Below are 14,584 nucleotides of genomic sequence, written 5' to 3'. Positions count from 1 at the left end.
TGACCCATGTAAAAGTTACAGTAGCAAACGCTGTGAAAAGCGAATGATTACTGAAATTGTGTAGTTCCCATGCCAATAGGGGTGCCTGGAACTTGTGAGGACACGCACACAAATCACACAAAGGGTTATTACTACGTCTGCCTCATATCCTCCGGACGGAAATAAAGAGGGGAGTGTTTACCCCTCCACCGAGTTATTGGATTTTACAGTAGCCTACGCTGTAAGACTTCTCCCTGCCTGGTGCTCCGCAATCTCAGCACAATCACTTTGGTTTCTCAGCCCAAATCAAACCCAACTTTGGGGAAAAAAGCAAGGTTTGGCCATGAGTGTTAAGTTTTTGTTATTTTTAGATGAGGGCCTTTGCCCGCATATTCTAATCGCTTACTAACACGAAAGACATCCCACCGAATTAACTGTCAGTGTGGAATTGAATTTTGCTCCTCGTTTCCAGTAGATACTCCATATTTGCCCCCCGCCCTCAAGTTAAACCGAGATATCTTCAAGATCCTATTTAAATCAAGACCGTGCCCTGTGGCCCCACCCGAACAGAAATCTCTGGTTTGTGAAGATAGCCGGTGATCGTTTTATTGAGAAGCGAGTTGACATTTACAGTTAAGTGGCCCTGGTTGTGTCTCTCTGGTATAGCCTATATATTTTTTTATTTATTTCTTCCTTTTCCCCAAAAGCTCATACAAAAGCTAAAAAGTGATAAAACATTATATTTCTTGGTGAGAATCAAACGGACACGTCTCAACCTGATTTGCTGTTTCGGCAGCAGAAGATTGCTTTATTTCATGTGAACATTAAAGGCTCAACGGGATCCGTAAAAATACATCCGATTGCGGTTGGAGGCCGAAAAAAAATCAGGAAGGTTATTATCAGTAAAATCTACGGGGAAAATATGGTTTGGACCAGCCAAAGCAATGGGATATGATTGAAATATTCATCAGCAAATATAAACAGTGGAGAGGCCCGGCCTGCCATAAATTACCCGAGTCCAGAAGTGCAGCAGCGACTCTGGCTGTTCCTGTAGAGACGGAATAAAGCAGCAAGTTGCAGTAGCCCCGGTGAAAACCAAGATGAATGTTGCATCTCCTATCCTTAAACGGAATTTATATTGGACCCATTTTGGTCCATTCTAGCAAATAGGCTATAGAACACTTATAAAAGTCCACGTTCGGTTCATGGTCATAGCATTCCTTTAAATGTAGGCCTATTACTTGCCGCATAAATAGCCGAGCTTTGCGCTTTTCCCCCAGCTCGCTTCCCCCTCTGCTTGCACAGCACCAATCTTTTGAAATCGTATCCTCATGCGTGCTACTCATTTCCTTTCATCGGTGCTTCGCTTTCTGACGGGGATCAAACCAGCAGGAATGAGGTGGTTCGAATCCCGTGTTCTCCTAGAGGCTAGCAGTTTGTTGAATAGATAATTGTTATTGATCAGATATTGATCAGATATTTGTGGTCTTGGCGTTATTTACCGCAGCTACAGTTTGGCAGGGCTAGTGGCGCCATTCCATTCCCAGTGTTCAGATAGCTCAACTGTATTTTGTTGCAGGTAACTACAGTAGAATGATTTTATGGAGCCCATTCCATACCCAAACATCAGTCATACATATTTCTTTTGCTGAACTTCACTAGTTTCTTGTCACAAATACAGAATTATGACCAGCTATTTGTAGTGGCAGTGCATAATGCATTGCCAGGTGTTTGGTGTATTAAGTTACTATAGTTTTCTCAGTTCACGCCTGCATCCAGTTCCTCCCAGTGACACTCAAGGTGCCTACTGGTGAAAAGTTGTCTTCAATGAGAGATGCTCCTCTCCTTGGGGTGCTAGTTGTCATGTAGTGCTGTGTGGTCTGTTCATTGGAGAATATTATTGGAGAGGTACACGTGATACAGCAGCAGTGCTCCATGTGCAGCAGTGAGTGACACTGGAATAACTCAAGATTCACAACTCCTAATTCCTTATTTGGGAGAAGTTTGAAAAAGATAAGAATGCAAAATAATGCTCCCTAATATAGGGTCTCTTCTACATATCTTTTTGGACATTTTAACAAAATAACAATAGGGACTTGGACTGCATTTCTTAATCTTTCAGACATTCTGTTATTATAACAGTATGCCTCATCATGGTGGGTAAACCTTTTTTTGATTTCTTTGTTGAGCCAGCTCTCTTTGTGATGTAACCAAGCTCTCATAAAGGATACTTTTGAGAACACTGGGAGATTACAGCCTTTTGATTCATGGCACATGAGTTTATTTTTTGGTGTCGCTGCACTGCATGCCAATGAGCTGTCTGTGTCACTCGGAGTGCACTGCTGCGATTAAGGTTAAGGCAGGTGCAAATCAATCCAATTCTCACATCCTTGCCGATGTGGAGCTGGGCCTGCTCCAGGTAATGATGTAGTCTGAAGTCCACAGCTTTGTGCACATGATGAGACACTTCACTTTAATATACTGGCAAATACAGTAGTGGATCATCTTCCTACACGGTCTTGCCCCTGACACTTTCTTATTACAGCCGTCTATTTGAAAGCGTTGAAGAAATTAAAATGCATTCTGGTGAAGGGGCAGCGACATTAAGAATATGAAAATGATATCGAGTGCCATAGGCGGAGGTTGATTTCTCTGTCTGGGACGGCAGTGTAAACAGGAAGCTGTGCTCGCCTGCGGAACGCGGCGTTTCTTTGGCTGTGGCTGTTGTGTGAGCCGTTGAACATAATCCTCCACTGTGAGCCATAATGAACGTGTCCGCGAACAAAGCTGATAAAAATGCACATCATGGATATGTGTTTAAAGGGAATGCTAAATGCATTCTGTGCTACGGCGTCGGAATCGGTAATCAAGGCAGCTCAGGAACGGGTCCACGTCGAACGCTCCTCTCTCTCCCGCGCTCATTTACTCACTCACTCACTCTCACAAACATGGCCACATGTGCAAACAAACAATGCCAGACAACACATGCATGGACACATGCGCACGCACTGACACACTTGAGTCTGCATGCTGTTATGCATGCACATACGCATGCGCCCACGATGCCAAATGTGAAAACAGTCACACATGAGCACACGCATGTAAAGATGGTAACACACATGCGCTCACACCTACACACACAGTGACATATGTACTGATGGTAACACAGGCACATTTGCGCACACACACACACACACACACGCGCGCATACGCACACACACGCCCCGGAAAATACCAGAACTGCCGCTTTCTCTTGTCAGCCGTGGTGACTGATCTTTCCATCTCTCATTCCTTTTCTCATTCTCTCTCTTATTCCCTCTCCCCCCTCTGTCTCCCCCTCTCTGGCTTTGTAAAATGCCAGTCTGACCTGCACTATCACTTCACTGTCTCTGCACTGCCTGAACTGATTATTCACTTGCCCACACAGACAAGTGACCTTGCTGTAGGATTGAAAGTTGTATTTACAAACGCTACATCAGTCAGCAGAACCAATTTTGTTTAGTATAGTGCTCCTTCACGCCATTGTGCTGTTGAGAATGGGAATATAAAGAAGTTTTTTGTGGGAGTTTCATTGTAGATGCCTGAACGACAGGAACATACCCATGCGTCAATGGCTTATACTGCTCATATCTTTTCATCATAAATATATCCGATATTAAGATTGCAACAGTTCACAAATATGTGAGCAAGTACGCAAATTAACACCATTTCTGTGTTAAAAATATTCAGCAGTGAAATATTTTTAAAGTCATATCTTCAAAACAGTTCACATACTTAGTGTATTGCAGTATATTTCATTTTCATAAGGGTAAGTATGACCAGCGATGAGCACAACACAATGTGCTGAAATGAAAGAATTCTGGAGGATAAGTTGGAAAAAGAAACTTATAATGGCTAACTGCATAATTTAATTCAGTATAATACATTTTCGTACAGCTGGTGTGCATCTGACATGGGTTTTATTAAGACATACTATGATCTGTGTGAGTACATTGGATGGGTTATAACCCTGTAGCGTAGAGTTTGAGGTGGGATTGCACCTGACCATTCAACAAGGTTGTTGGTCCCCCCATTTGGAAATCAGCAACAGGACACATTAAAACAATAAAAACATGGAGTAAAGGAAGAGATGTGAAGAGGGAGGGATGTCTGACTTGAGGGAGAGGAGGTGCAGGGCCATGGATACCCACAAGAGAAATGGGTGTAGTGGGTCGCTTTGGATAAAAGCGTCTGCTAAATAAATGTAATGTGGGTTAAGGTAATTGCATAAGGGACTGCATAATTTCTCTTCTGAATCTGTAGTAGATTTTATTCTAATATACTTTATTCAGTAGAATAAAGTTTTCATATGATAGAGATGCTTTAACATGATAAGAAAGAGCTATGAACCATACAATAGATAGGGGAAGTTTGTAAATTTAAATATACCTTTCATATCTATTTTTGAAAATTCATCTACAAATTGATTACATTTTAATTTCTTTATGGCAAAATCCTAATTAGTTTAGCTGCATATATGCAATAGATCTTAAGGTTTATTGAAAATAAAATCTTTAAAATCCTCCTTGTAAGAACTAATTTTTCAGCAGGCAAAATATGTTCCCGTAATAACCTATGTACTGTTGGGATTGACATTTTTTTCCTGCTGCTCTAAATTTCCACTAGGGGGCAGTGGGGTTACATGGTTTGCATATTTCATGGAGGCGTTACACCCAATAGTGTAGAATACATCTGTCTTTCAATTTGGGAATGCACATAACGTGAGTGTATATCACTGTGGATCACAGACACATAGATGTTTGGTGCAGGGAAAGTGAACAGTGAACAGTGACCAATGCCTAATCCGTTTCCTTTCCTTCTAAAGATTATGATATGGACCTGAATATTAGGCCTAATTGCATCATTTTGGTATGAATTTAATGTATTTCAAAACAAACTTCACAAGACGTGAAAAACAAATTAGACAGAATGCATAATCTCCAAAGCCATTGCAACAGTAATTAGTAATCCCCATACTGTAGTGTATAATTTTGTGGTAAAATAGGAATATGAAAGGTACAATCCACTGTGTAGTACCCAATAGTGCATGTTTATAATACCAGTACTACTCCTAGTTAATAATAATAATAATAATAATACATTTTTTCCATGTATATACTATTTGTTGTAGGGAAGAAGCTGTAAATGAAATCCATGTGAAGCTGTGTGTACAGAACTGAGCTCTGGCTCTAGTTTTCTGGTGCTGCTGGGTATTTACTGATAGGCAGCCTGAAAGCCCTCGGTCAGCTGGATTTGTTAGGAAAGTAAATCCACAACTGATTTTCAGCCGTCTGCCCACTGGCTTGACCACAGAGAAATGTTTACCTCTGACAATTACTCTCAATGAGACCCTCTGGAACCTGTGTGTGTGTGTGTGTGTGTGTGTGTGTGTACCTGCCTGGTTACGCGTGTCTGTGTGTTAGTGTAAGTGTGTGAATGCTTGTGTGAGCTGTTTACTGCTTGTGTGTAAATTTATGAGCATATTTTTGTGAACCTTTCTGTGCGTGCGTGTGTTTGTGCAGGTGTGTGTGTGCGTGTGTGCGCATGTGTTTGTGTGTGTGTGTGTGTGTGTGTGTGTGTGCGCGTGTGTGTGCGCGTGTGTTTGTGCGTGTGCGTGTGTGTGTGCGTGTGTGTGTGTGCGTGTGTCCGCATGTGTTTGTGTGTTTGTGCGTGTGTTTGTGCGTGTGCGTGTGTGTGTGTGTGTGTGTGTGTGCATGCACCTGTGTTTGTTCTATGCCTATGAACATATGTGTGCCATTGTTTGCTTGTGTGTGTGCACACATGCCTGAGCGTTTTGAGCGCTTTGGATCTTTCAGCAGGAGGTCTTATTCATGTAGGTTTTGATGCGGGGGGGAGATCACGTTGCGCCTGGGGGTAGGTGAACGAGCCGTAAACAGTAAATCTAATGACCACTGTGACAACAGCATCCTATTGTATCACTTCACTTCCTAACTCTGCCTCCTGTTACTAGGGAGGTCACTGCGGACCCCTGGAGGAATACACACCGTGAAACACATTTAAAAGGGAAGGACGAGGCGATCGGCAGCAGGGTCGGTCCTCAGGTTTAATGGCTGTTTCTGAACATGTCCTCATTTTGTCCTCAGTGGCCTGGACCGTGAGTTGGGACACCCCAACAGCGATGGTCATTTCGCTCTGCAGACGGAGCGCCTGTCCAGAGGTGGAGTGAACGCAGAGAGACGAGCACGCAGGGACGAGAAAGGTAAAGATCACCTGACGGGCGAAGCTTTGCACCCGTTCTTCTGTGCATCTCTTTAGTACGCTTTCTCTTTCTGAGTCTATGGAAGCAGCAGTTTAGAATCGAGTCACACAAAGTTGTTCCTTTTTTTCCTGATTCCTGTATTTTAGAAAAAATCTGTTTATTTATCATTACTTATCCAGGAAATAAAAATATGCAATCTCTAAAATAAAATTTAAGAATGAAATATTTAGGTTGTGTTTGGAGAGAAGAGACATGAAGGCTTTGTTTCGAGAAATGAAGAAACTGAGAGAATGAGGTTTCTCTTTTTATATCACCAGGACTGCATAAAATACACATTCAAAAGAAAACAATGGCTTTTCTGGTATAACAGACACAAGATATTTACATGCCAGTGCAAGCAATGGAAGCAATGCACTTAATAATGAGGAGGAAGAGAAAAAAATGTGAAAATTGCTGTAGCAACATTACATAGTAGAAAAACAATTGAATACTAATATCAATAATAATAAAATAACTAATTTATGTATGGTACCCCAATTGCATACTCACTGTCCCTCAGCCTGTACACTGTACATGTACACTGGTATTATAATGGACAGATGGTGTCACATTCCAGGTAGAGTGGAAATTTCTTTTTCTCATTCATTCATTTGAGGTAAGGGAGGGATAATTGAAATATATCAATGTGATAGTTTATTAGTTTCATACTTCTCTATCTCTTTTCTCACTGTTTCTCAGTGGCCACACAGCCTTCATTCCTTTGTCTCCTGTGCCTGTCCTTCTGCGCGTTTATGCTGGTTTTGGGCAACTAAAATTGACTGCCTGCCAGATCTTGTGGAAGAAAGAGCTGTGGATATTAAACTGGAGCTGTAGCTGGTGTGAGTGTGTGGCACATGTCTCATCTGTGCGTGTGATCAGAAGAGTCTTCCACGAGGCACAAGGCAACCCCTGCCGCTGGTCCCCGGCTGGCTGGACGTGATGTATTTAGTGCTGGCCGCTGAGCTTCATTTGGGATTAGCTCTTTTGCAGCTCTTGGCTCAAGTTGCTATTCTAGAAGTTATTTTGTTTTTTTAAAAACTCATCCTTTTCTCTTTAATCTTCTGTTTCCTTGATTCGCTGCCTTGAGCTAAATTGGTTTTCAGTGAATCACAATGACAGATCCTCGTGCTGTCGCGTCCCCTAACTGTGTGATAATACAGTTTGTCAGGAAAATAGCCATTTCTTATGGCTGTTAATGAAATGACTTGGTATACAACGAAGTACACTATTTGGTGCTATTTCTCTTTCGCTTCAGCTTTCACTGTCTCTGCAGGGGGGTTTTAGAGTGGTTATCTCTTTCCCTCTCTTTCCATCTATCTATCGCTTTGTCTTTCTTAGTTTGTTGTTGTTTGTGTGTTCTCTGTCAGATTGTAGGTAGATTGGTGAGCTCTCTCTCTCTCCCTCTCTCTCAGGATGAAACAGTGGGAGAAATCTGTTTGGCCACTGGCAGGCATCCTCCTGGTATGTCTGATGATGCTGTGCTGCCAACCGGTGTCCGCTGGCAACCGTAACCTCCGGGGACAGACAGGTGAGCCCTGTTCAAGCCATCAGAACACCCATGCGGCTCATTAGGGTCTCCCGTTCAGCCTTTCTCCGACCACTCCTCGCCTGCATCCCACTCCCCCCTGAGTTCTGTCACCTGTCCAAAGGCTGCGTTGCTGCTGTTTCTGGCAGCAGTACATTCACACTGGGCTCCAAGGATAATGTTCTTTGTCTTTTCTGTTATTCAGAGTGCGCAGAAATGCCACTGCATAAAAAAGCTTATAGTGGTATGTGATGATGAGATCAATGCAGAGCATGCATTTTTGATTGGCTGTTGCAGACCCTTGTGACAGATCATTATGAGCAGGGTATTATGTTTCCCTTGGTAATTACCTTAGAGGATATTGCAACTTAAGCACCTGCTGGTCTTTAAAAACCTGTACTACCACAGTGCTGGATCAAGTAACTCTGCTAGGGGTGAATGATGTTCGGAGTCCTGTGGACACTCATTTGAAATGGTCTTTGGGAACAACTAGAGCTGTAACTACATGCTTGTGGGTTTGAATGTCATGTCATGTGAAACACTCACCTTTTGTAGCCCTGTCTGAGATGTCTCACACGAACCTCCAGTTCATGTAGCTGTATGTATCATTTTCATTTTTATAAGGATTTTCTGGGTACATTGCCCTGCATAAGGGTGCTTACAAAGGAAGTATTAATAACAGTCATAGAAGAGTGAAGGCTCACAGAAAGGCTCGGAAATAAAAGAGGCTTATTGGTTTGCTTGCAGATTTCAGAATTTTTCACCATATAGTGGACTACATTTCATGGATATAGTGATTTTAAACTACAATACCACTGCTGGCATTACAGGCAGCTCTTCAAACTTCTCCCTTGCTTGTGCACAGTAACAAGGACTACTGTGAAAGGACACTAAAGGGCTTCGGTAATAAGGATATCAATATGCATGACTTTAAGTGATGGAGTAATAAGCTGCACAGCCCCCTCCCCCAGCCTCCCAATCCACAGTCACCTCTGCGTGAAGAAGAAGGGAGAAAAAAAAAACAACACGGGTCTTGCTGGAGTAAAGTCCAGAGCTTCCCGCTAATTGACACCCACGAGCTAACTAATTCTGATTTGCATAATTCATGACATTCCCTTCCCCGGTGGCAACAAAGTGACCGGCGCCACATAAATAATTTAGGATGCCAAGAGGTCAGAATTTGGCTCTTTTGCTGAATCATTCATAATATGTAAAATCTTTCCTCATATCAATGTTTTTCTTCTAATTATTTTAGTTTGTTTTGCTCTGGTGCGAGGTGACCTTTACCGGCACAGAGAGACTTCAAGAAGCTGTTTTGGGAGACTGATTGTGTTTCTTTCAACTCACTGGAGATGACTTCATCTAGACACGGCAATTTACAGGAATGATGCTAATTGCAGTCTCAGTATATTCTTCTTGCCAGTACACTTTCTTACCAAATGAAATGTAAGATGTTGTGAGTACACGAATGATTGTTTTAAATGTAAAGTTTTAATTTAATTTTTCTGTAACTGGAACCATCTTTGTTTGCTTACAGAGAGTAGAGGACTTGTGATAACAAACTACAGTAAAAGTACATTCATTTTGGGGCTGTTGGTTGGCTCACTCACTTATGGCTGTGCTGCATGAGCCCCCCCGATCTCGGATCTAATCCGTTGTCCATGCCAGTGCCAACTGTGGGTAGTTGTGTCCCCCAGGGTACGGGAGAGTTCAGTTCATTAGGGGTCCATGTTTCCTGACTATAGTGACCCACAATGGTCGTTAGGCTGCCCATGGACTGCATGCCGATGCTGCATATGAAAGGTATTCCTCCGACCCCACTCTATACAAGCTTAGCTGTAGCCTGTAGTGTGAAAAAGAATCCGCTGGTGATACCACATGTCTTGGAGGAGAAGCGCAGAAGTCTTAACTGTTTGCCCATGAATGTAGCTGGGGTTGTGCTTGGGGATTATTGGACATTCCCAATTACAGTGGGAATTGGATATGTACAGCACGTTGGGTGCAAAATGTTTTATTATTTCCAAATGAATTCATTTCTCAAATTATTATTCTGTCCTCTATGACCCTCTGTGCCTTTTTTGTTTAGAAATCTGGCCCCACATTGGGTGCCAAATTTATATATATTTAAAAAAGTAAATAAATAAATTCATTAATGCGTTACTTTCTCAAAATTATTATCCTGTCGTCTGTGACTCATACTATCTATATATCAATCTAAACAATGCAGTTTGTACGTATTTGGACACTAACACAATTTTTGTTGTTTTGGGTTTGTACTACAGCACATTTGTTAAGCAAAGAATATGAGTCCAGACTGTTTTAATTTGTGGTATTTACGTCCATATTTGGTAAACCACGTAGGTATTGCAGCCCTTTTTATACATATTTTCCACATTGTAGGGAAATAATATATAATATCTATGTATTATATGTATACATTTAAAAAAAATGTATTCTTATTTTTCATTTATTTTTTATTCTATTTTTTGTATCTTGCAACATTTCTTGTGTCCACATGGTGGCTCTGAAGCTCCAGAAATGCCCCTCTAAATGCAGAGGTCTTTTATATTAATATTCACACCATACAGATTACAGCAGCAGTAAGTCTCAGTACACTGCAAGCATCATGGATAGAGGTCCATGGAAAAAAAATATAACCAGATGATTAATGTCTAATGATGGTGTACAGAATTATCTCTCTTCTCCCTCCCCCCCCCCTTCGCTATATACATCCATGTATTCAAAATACTAGATTATTTGCCCCTGTGTACACTATCACAGCAGATTTTTACCCACATACATAAAACACAACACATAAATGCACACACACACACACACAGACACGCACATGCACATGTACCACAGTCAGATAGCTATTAAACAAGGCTCATGTGTACTGAAAACCTGCTTGTGGCATATCCGCTCTGAGGGCTTCTGCCAGATCAGCCTTTTATTGTTGAGGGATTTAGGCTGTGGAAGCAGGGGGCAGAATGTCACAGATATTGTGACATGTACCTATCCGCCCTGTGTGCTAATAGGCTACCGTGTCCCTCTGAACCAAAACCCGGCTCCACATCACAACGGCAGCGACACAGTGAAGGTTTAAATTACAATGTTTCTTGCGTTCGCTGTGAGGCAACATGCGTCAAGGCCAAAGCAGCCCATGGTATTGTAATTTATATCGCCCTTTTATGAGGCTCGCTTGGATTGTTGTTCCTAATAGATTAGCTTTTCGGCTAAATTGTTGGGTCTCATCTCAGTTTTTTTCCCCTGCTCAGGCTGCTCTATATCTATCTCAGTTGAGCTGGGTTGAGAATGACATGTTTCCTTGATGGCAGTGTGACCTTGAGCAGATAAGATTGGGCGAGGGGTGGGGGGAATCAAAGGGAAGTGGGGGGTGGAGGATCCATCACAACAAATAAAGTAGTCTTTCTGTAAAAGCCTCATTCTTGCCTATACAAGTAATCTTCAAATCCAACTGGCTTGAAATGATGTTAACATTCATGTGGGTGGTAATCCATTTTGATATGTGGTGAAGACATCTGTAATTGCAGATCACATGTGGCCTGAAATGAAACCCGTATGACCTCCCCACTCCCCATGACGGAAGGGGCGAAACTTGACACTTGATGCTTAACACTGTAGACTTTGTGTAATGCAAAGCCCATGAAAAGGAGAATGATATGTCTATCACTGGTACGGTGTAGAGCACTGATACAGTGTTTGTCACTGGTATTGTGTCTATCACGTGTATGGTGTCTGTTGATCGTACGGTGTTTGTTGTGTGTTACTGGTATGGTGTCTCACACTGGTGTGGTGTCTCTCTGGTAAGGTGGTGCAGTAGTACACCTAGTAGTAGTATAGCAGTGGTGCAATGTCTCTCACTGGTATGGTGGTGCAGTGATACGATGTCACTGGTACGGTGATGCAGTGGTGTGGTGACTCTCACTGGTGTGGTGGTGCAGTGGTGTGGTGTCTATCTGTGAGAGTTAGTTGTACTGGGGGGGAGTAGTAGGGGGAGGGATATTTGCGTATAAATGAGGTGATGGTCCAGGGCAAGTAACCGGTTTGATTTGCATAAATTGACTTATTTGGATGATAGGAGGTGTTAAGTTGAAATAATGTCAGTCTGATTGATGATGCACACAGGACTTGGCAGGTTAGAGGGAGTTTGAGGTGGAGACAGTGTCTCGTGATACTGTTCAGGGTGGGATAAGCAGTGAGGGAGAAAGACGGGAGCCGGAAGAAAATCACTGATCGCTGCCAGAGGAAAATGGAACACAGGAAAAAAGTGCCAATCCAGGGACCAAAGCCCTGCTTTAAGCCTCTGCTCATTTCACACTGATCGCCTGCTCATGAGATCAGTGAGAATAAGGCAATGATATATGATATAGACTCAATTGCAACAAAAGAAAAAAATTGAAAGGAAATGAATGATAAAATAAAGTTTTTGCAGAAAAATATCTTCTGCTACTATTAACCGTTAACATCATCAATGAAGACAAGTGAGCAAGTACCGGTGGCGGCCATACATGGGCAAACCATAACACCTTTACTACCATGTTTCACACATGAGAGAGGGTGCTTTGGATCTTTGTGTGCTTTGAAGTTGCTTTTGGCCTCCACACTTTGCTCTTGCCATCACTCTGATACAAGTGAATCTTAGTCTCAGTTATCCACAAGACCTTTTTCCAGAACTCTACAGGCTCTTTTAGTTAGTCCTTAGCAACCTGTAATTTGGCTATCCTGTTTTTGTGGCTAACTAGTGGTTTACAACGTGCATCCTCCATAATTCTGTTGTCTTTTGTGGAGAGTAGTCACTGTCACATCTACACTTGCTTCATGAAGGGTGTTTCTGAGCTGGCCGACAGGTGTTTGAAGGTTTTTCTTCATTGTGGTGAGAATACTTCAGTCATTAACTGTAGAGGTCTTCCTTGGCCTAACATAATATTAATAAAATATTATGGTTAACTACTGTGTTACAAATTTTTTACTGCCTTGTTTCTGGTCAATGGTTCAACTGTGATGTCTTATTTGAGGTCATTATTTTAGGTTACATTTCCTGGGTTCCTGATAATGTTCACAGACTGACAAATAGCAAATATCTTGCTCCTCAAGCAGACATGGCAGTCTGTTATTGACAAAAGACAGACATGGTTTTTGATAAATTACACAATAATTCACCTACCTCTGCCTGTCAGAATACATCAATTGCTTCAATGCCCCTCCAGTTCAAGGTAAAGGCATTTGGTTTGCTGTTGAAGAAATGTTTGATACAGGAATTGAAGCATTTAGTCATGCTTGAAATTTCATTTTATATCTGCCAGATTTAAGATTTACCACTTTAAAACCATTCCAACATGGTTTTAAAGTCCTGCACATGATGGCTAAAGCAGAATAAAGAAGTAGGTGATATATCATTCACACTCTCTCACACGGCTAGAATTTCACTAAATCAAGCCATTCCCTTAGAATTGGTCTGGGGTAAAAGATGCTAGTGTTAAACCTAATTGGGACACGTGGAATAAATGGAAAAAGTAGGGATTTGTAAGAACTCACAACTAATGCTTTTCATACGTACACCGTACGGCATGTGGGGAACTGCTATGCAGGAGGAAATAGCTTATTTACTGCAAGCTCCAAACTGAATGTGAAATAAAGCCCTGTGCTTTATCTAAATACTCTTTAGCTCATGATATAGTAGGATTGGCTACCTACCCATGACCACGGATGTCCCTGAGGGTCTCTGTGCTTCTGTGATCTGGCTGGGATGGAGATGAGAGTGGGAGACCACGTCATGCCCTCTGTAGAGCAGGGAAGAGCCAGCCAGTGCATTGCTGGTAGATAAGTCGCTCTGGATATGAGCGTCTGCTAAATGCCTGTAATGTAGATGACTACTTTGACTGTGCCTTAGGTTGCAGTGAGCCTTGCATGACGTTCAGCCCAAACTTCAGCACTTGGATGAAAGAAGTAGTCTTCTGCCCTACCAAATATGTGAGTTCATTAGCACAATGTTATGAACCATTTGCATTTTTCGCATGTTCACAGGTCAAGGGGAAAACCTGTAATTGATTACCTGTAGTTGATTTGTCCTAGTTTCTTCGGCTGTCGTTACGGTTATATCATACTATTGGCACACCTTGTACAATCATTAGTTACCTGCTGGCATTACCTTTAACCTGACAAATCATTTGTATTAGTGTCTTGTTGAGGGGCCAAACCTGTGGGTCAAATGATTATTGCTGATTTTGAATTGGCCCAAATGGGCACTGTCACTGCTTTTTATGCCAAGGCAAGGGCTGACGATCAGCGAGCGCTTGGAGAGGCCAGTGGCAAAGAGGTGTATTTAGATTGAAATTAGGTTTAATGGTATGAATGCACATTCGTATTTATGAGAAATGACTAGATGCATTATGGGCAGAATCCCATGATGCCGGCTGCGTCTGGATAGAGAGTGCAAGTAATGAGCCTCTTAGTGTACACAGCGGAAAAATTCGAAGAAATGACGTTCTTTTGGTGTGTGCTTTTCTGCTAAAGACGTCTGTTGCATTTTGCATTGGCAAGTGACAACGCCCCCCCCTCCCCCCTGCCTCCATTCTCTGCATATGATTTCCCACTGCTTTTTGCGCAGTAATAAGACTTTTCTCTCCCTAGTCTAGTTAGCACTCAATTTAATCAGGTTTTCTCTCTCATTGATTTCGTCTCACGATTTTGCGGCTTTGGCGACAGATATTCCCATCCATGCCGCCTCTGTGCAGCTGTCCCGATGAATGCCGTTCGCT

At 42.2% G+C, this 14,584-nt stretch overlaps 1 protein-coding gene across 3 annotated transcripts in view; it reads left to right on the top strand.

The window, feature by feature from the left end:
* tafa4b (TAFA chemokine like family member 4b) overlaps positions 1 to 14,584 on the top strand; it is a 40,251-nt gene that overhangs the window by 5,688 nt on the left and 19,979 nt on the right. For all 3 annotated transcript variants that reach the window (XM_035389446.1, XM_035389445.1, XM_035389447.1), the window contains exons 2-3: positions 6,123 to 6,238; positions 7,690 to 7,805. In XM_035389446.1, coding sequence (XP_035245337.1) covers positions 7,691 to 7,805 — 115 coding nt within the window. In that variant the 5' untranslated portion in view covers positions 6,123 to 6,238; position 7,690. The remainder of the gene's footprint in view (positions 1 to 6,122; positions 6,239 to 7,689; positions 7,806 to 14,584) is intronic.

The sequence above is a fragment of the Anguilla anguilla genome, chromosome 13 (genome assembly GCF_013347855.1).
Source record: "Anguilla anguilla isolate fAngAng1 chromosome 13, fAngAng1.pri, whole genome shotgun sequence".
NCBI lineage: Eukaryota > Metazoa > Chordata > Actinopteri > Anguilliformes > Anguillidae > Anguilla > Anguilla anguilla.
Note: the sequence above shows the minus strand (reverse complement) of the source record. Positions and strands in the feature narration are given on the sequence as shown.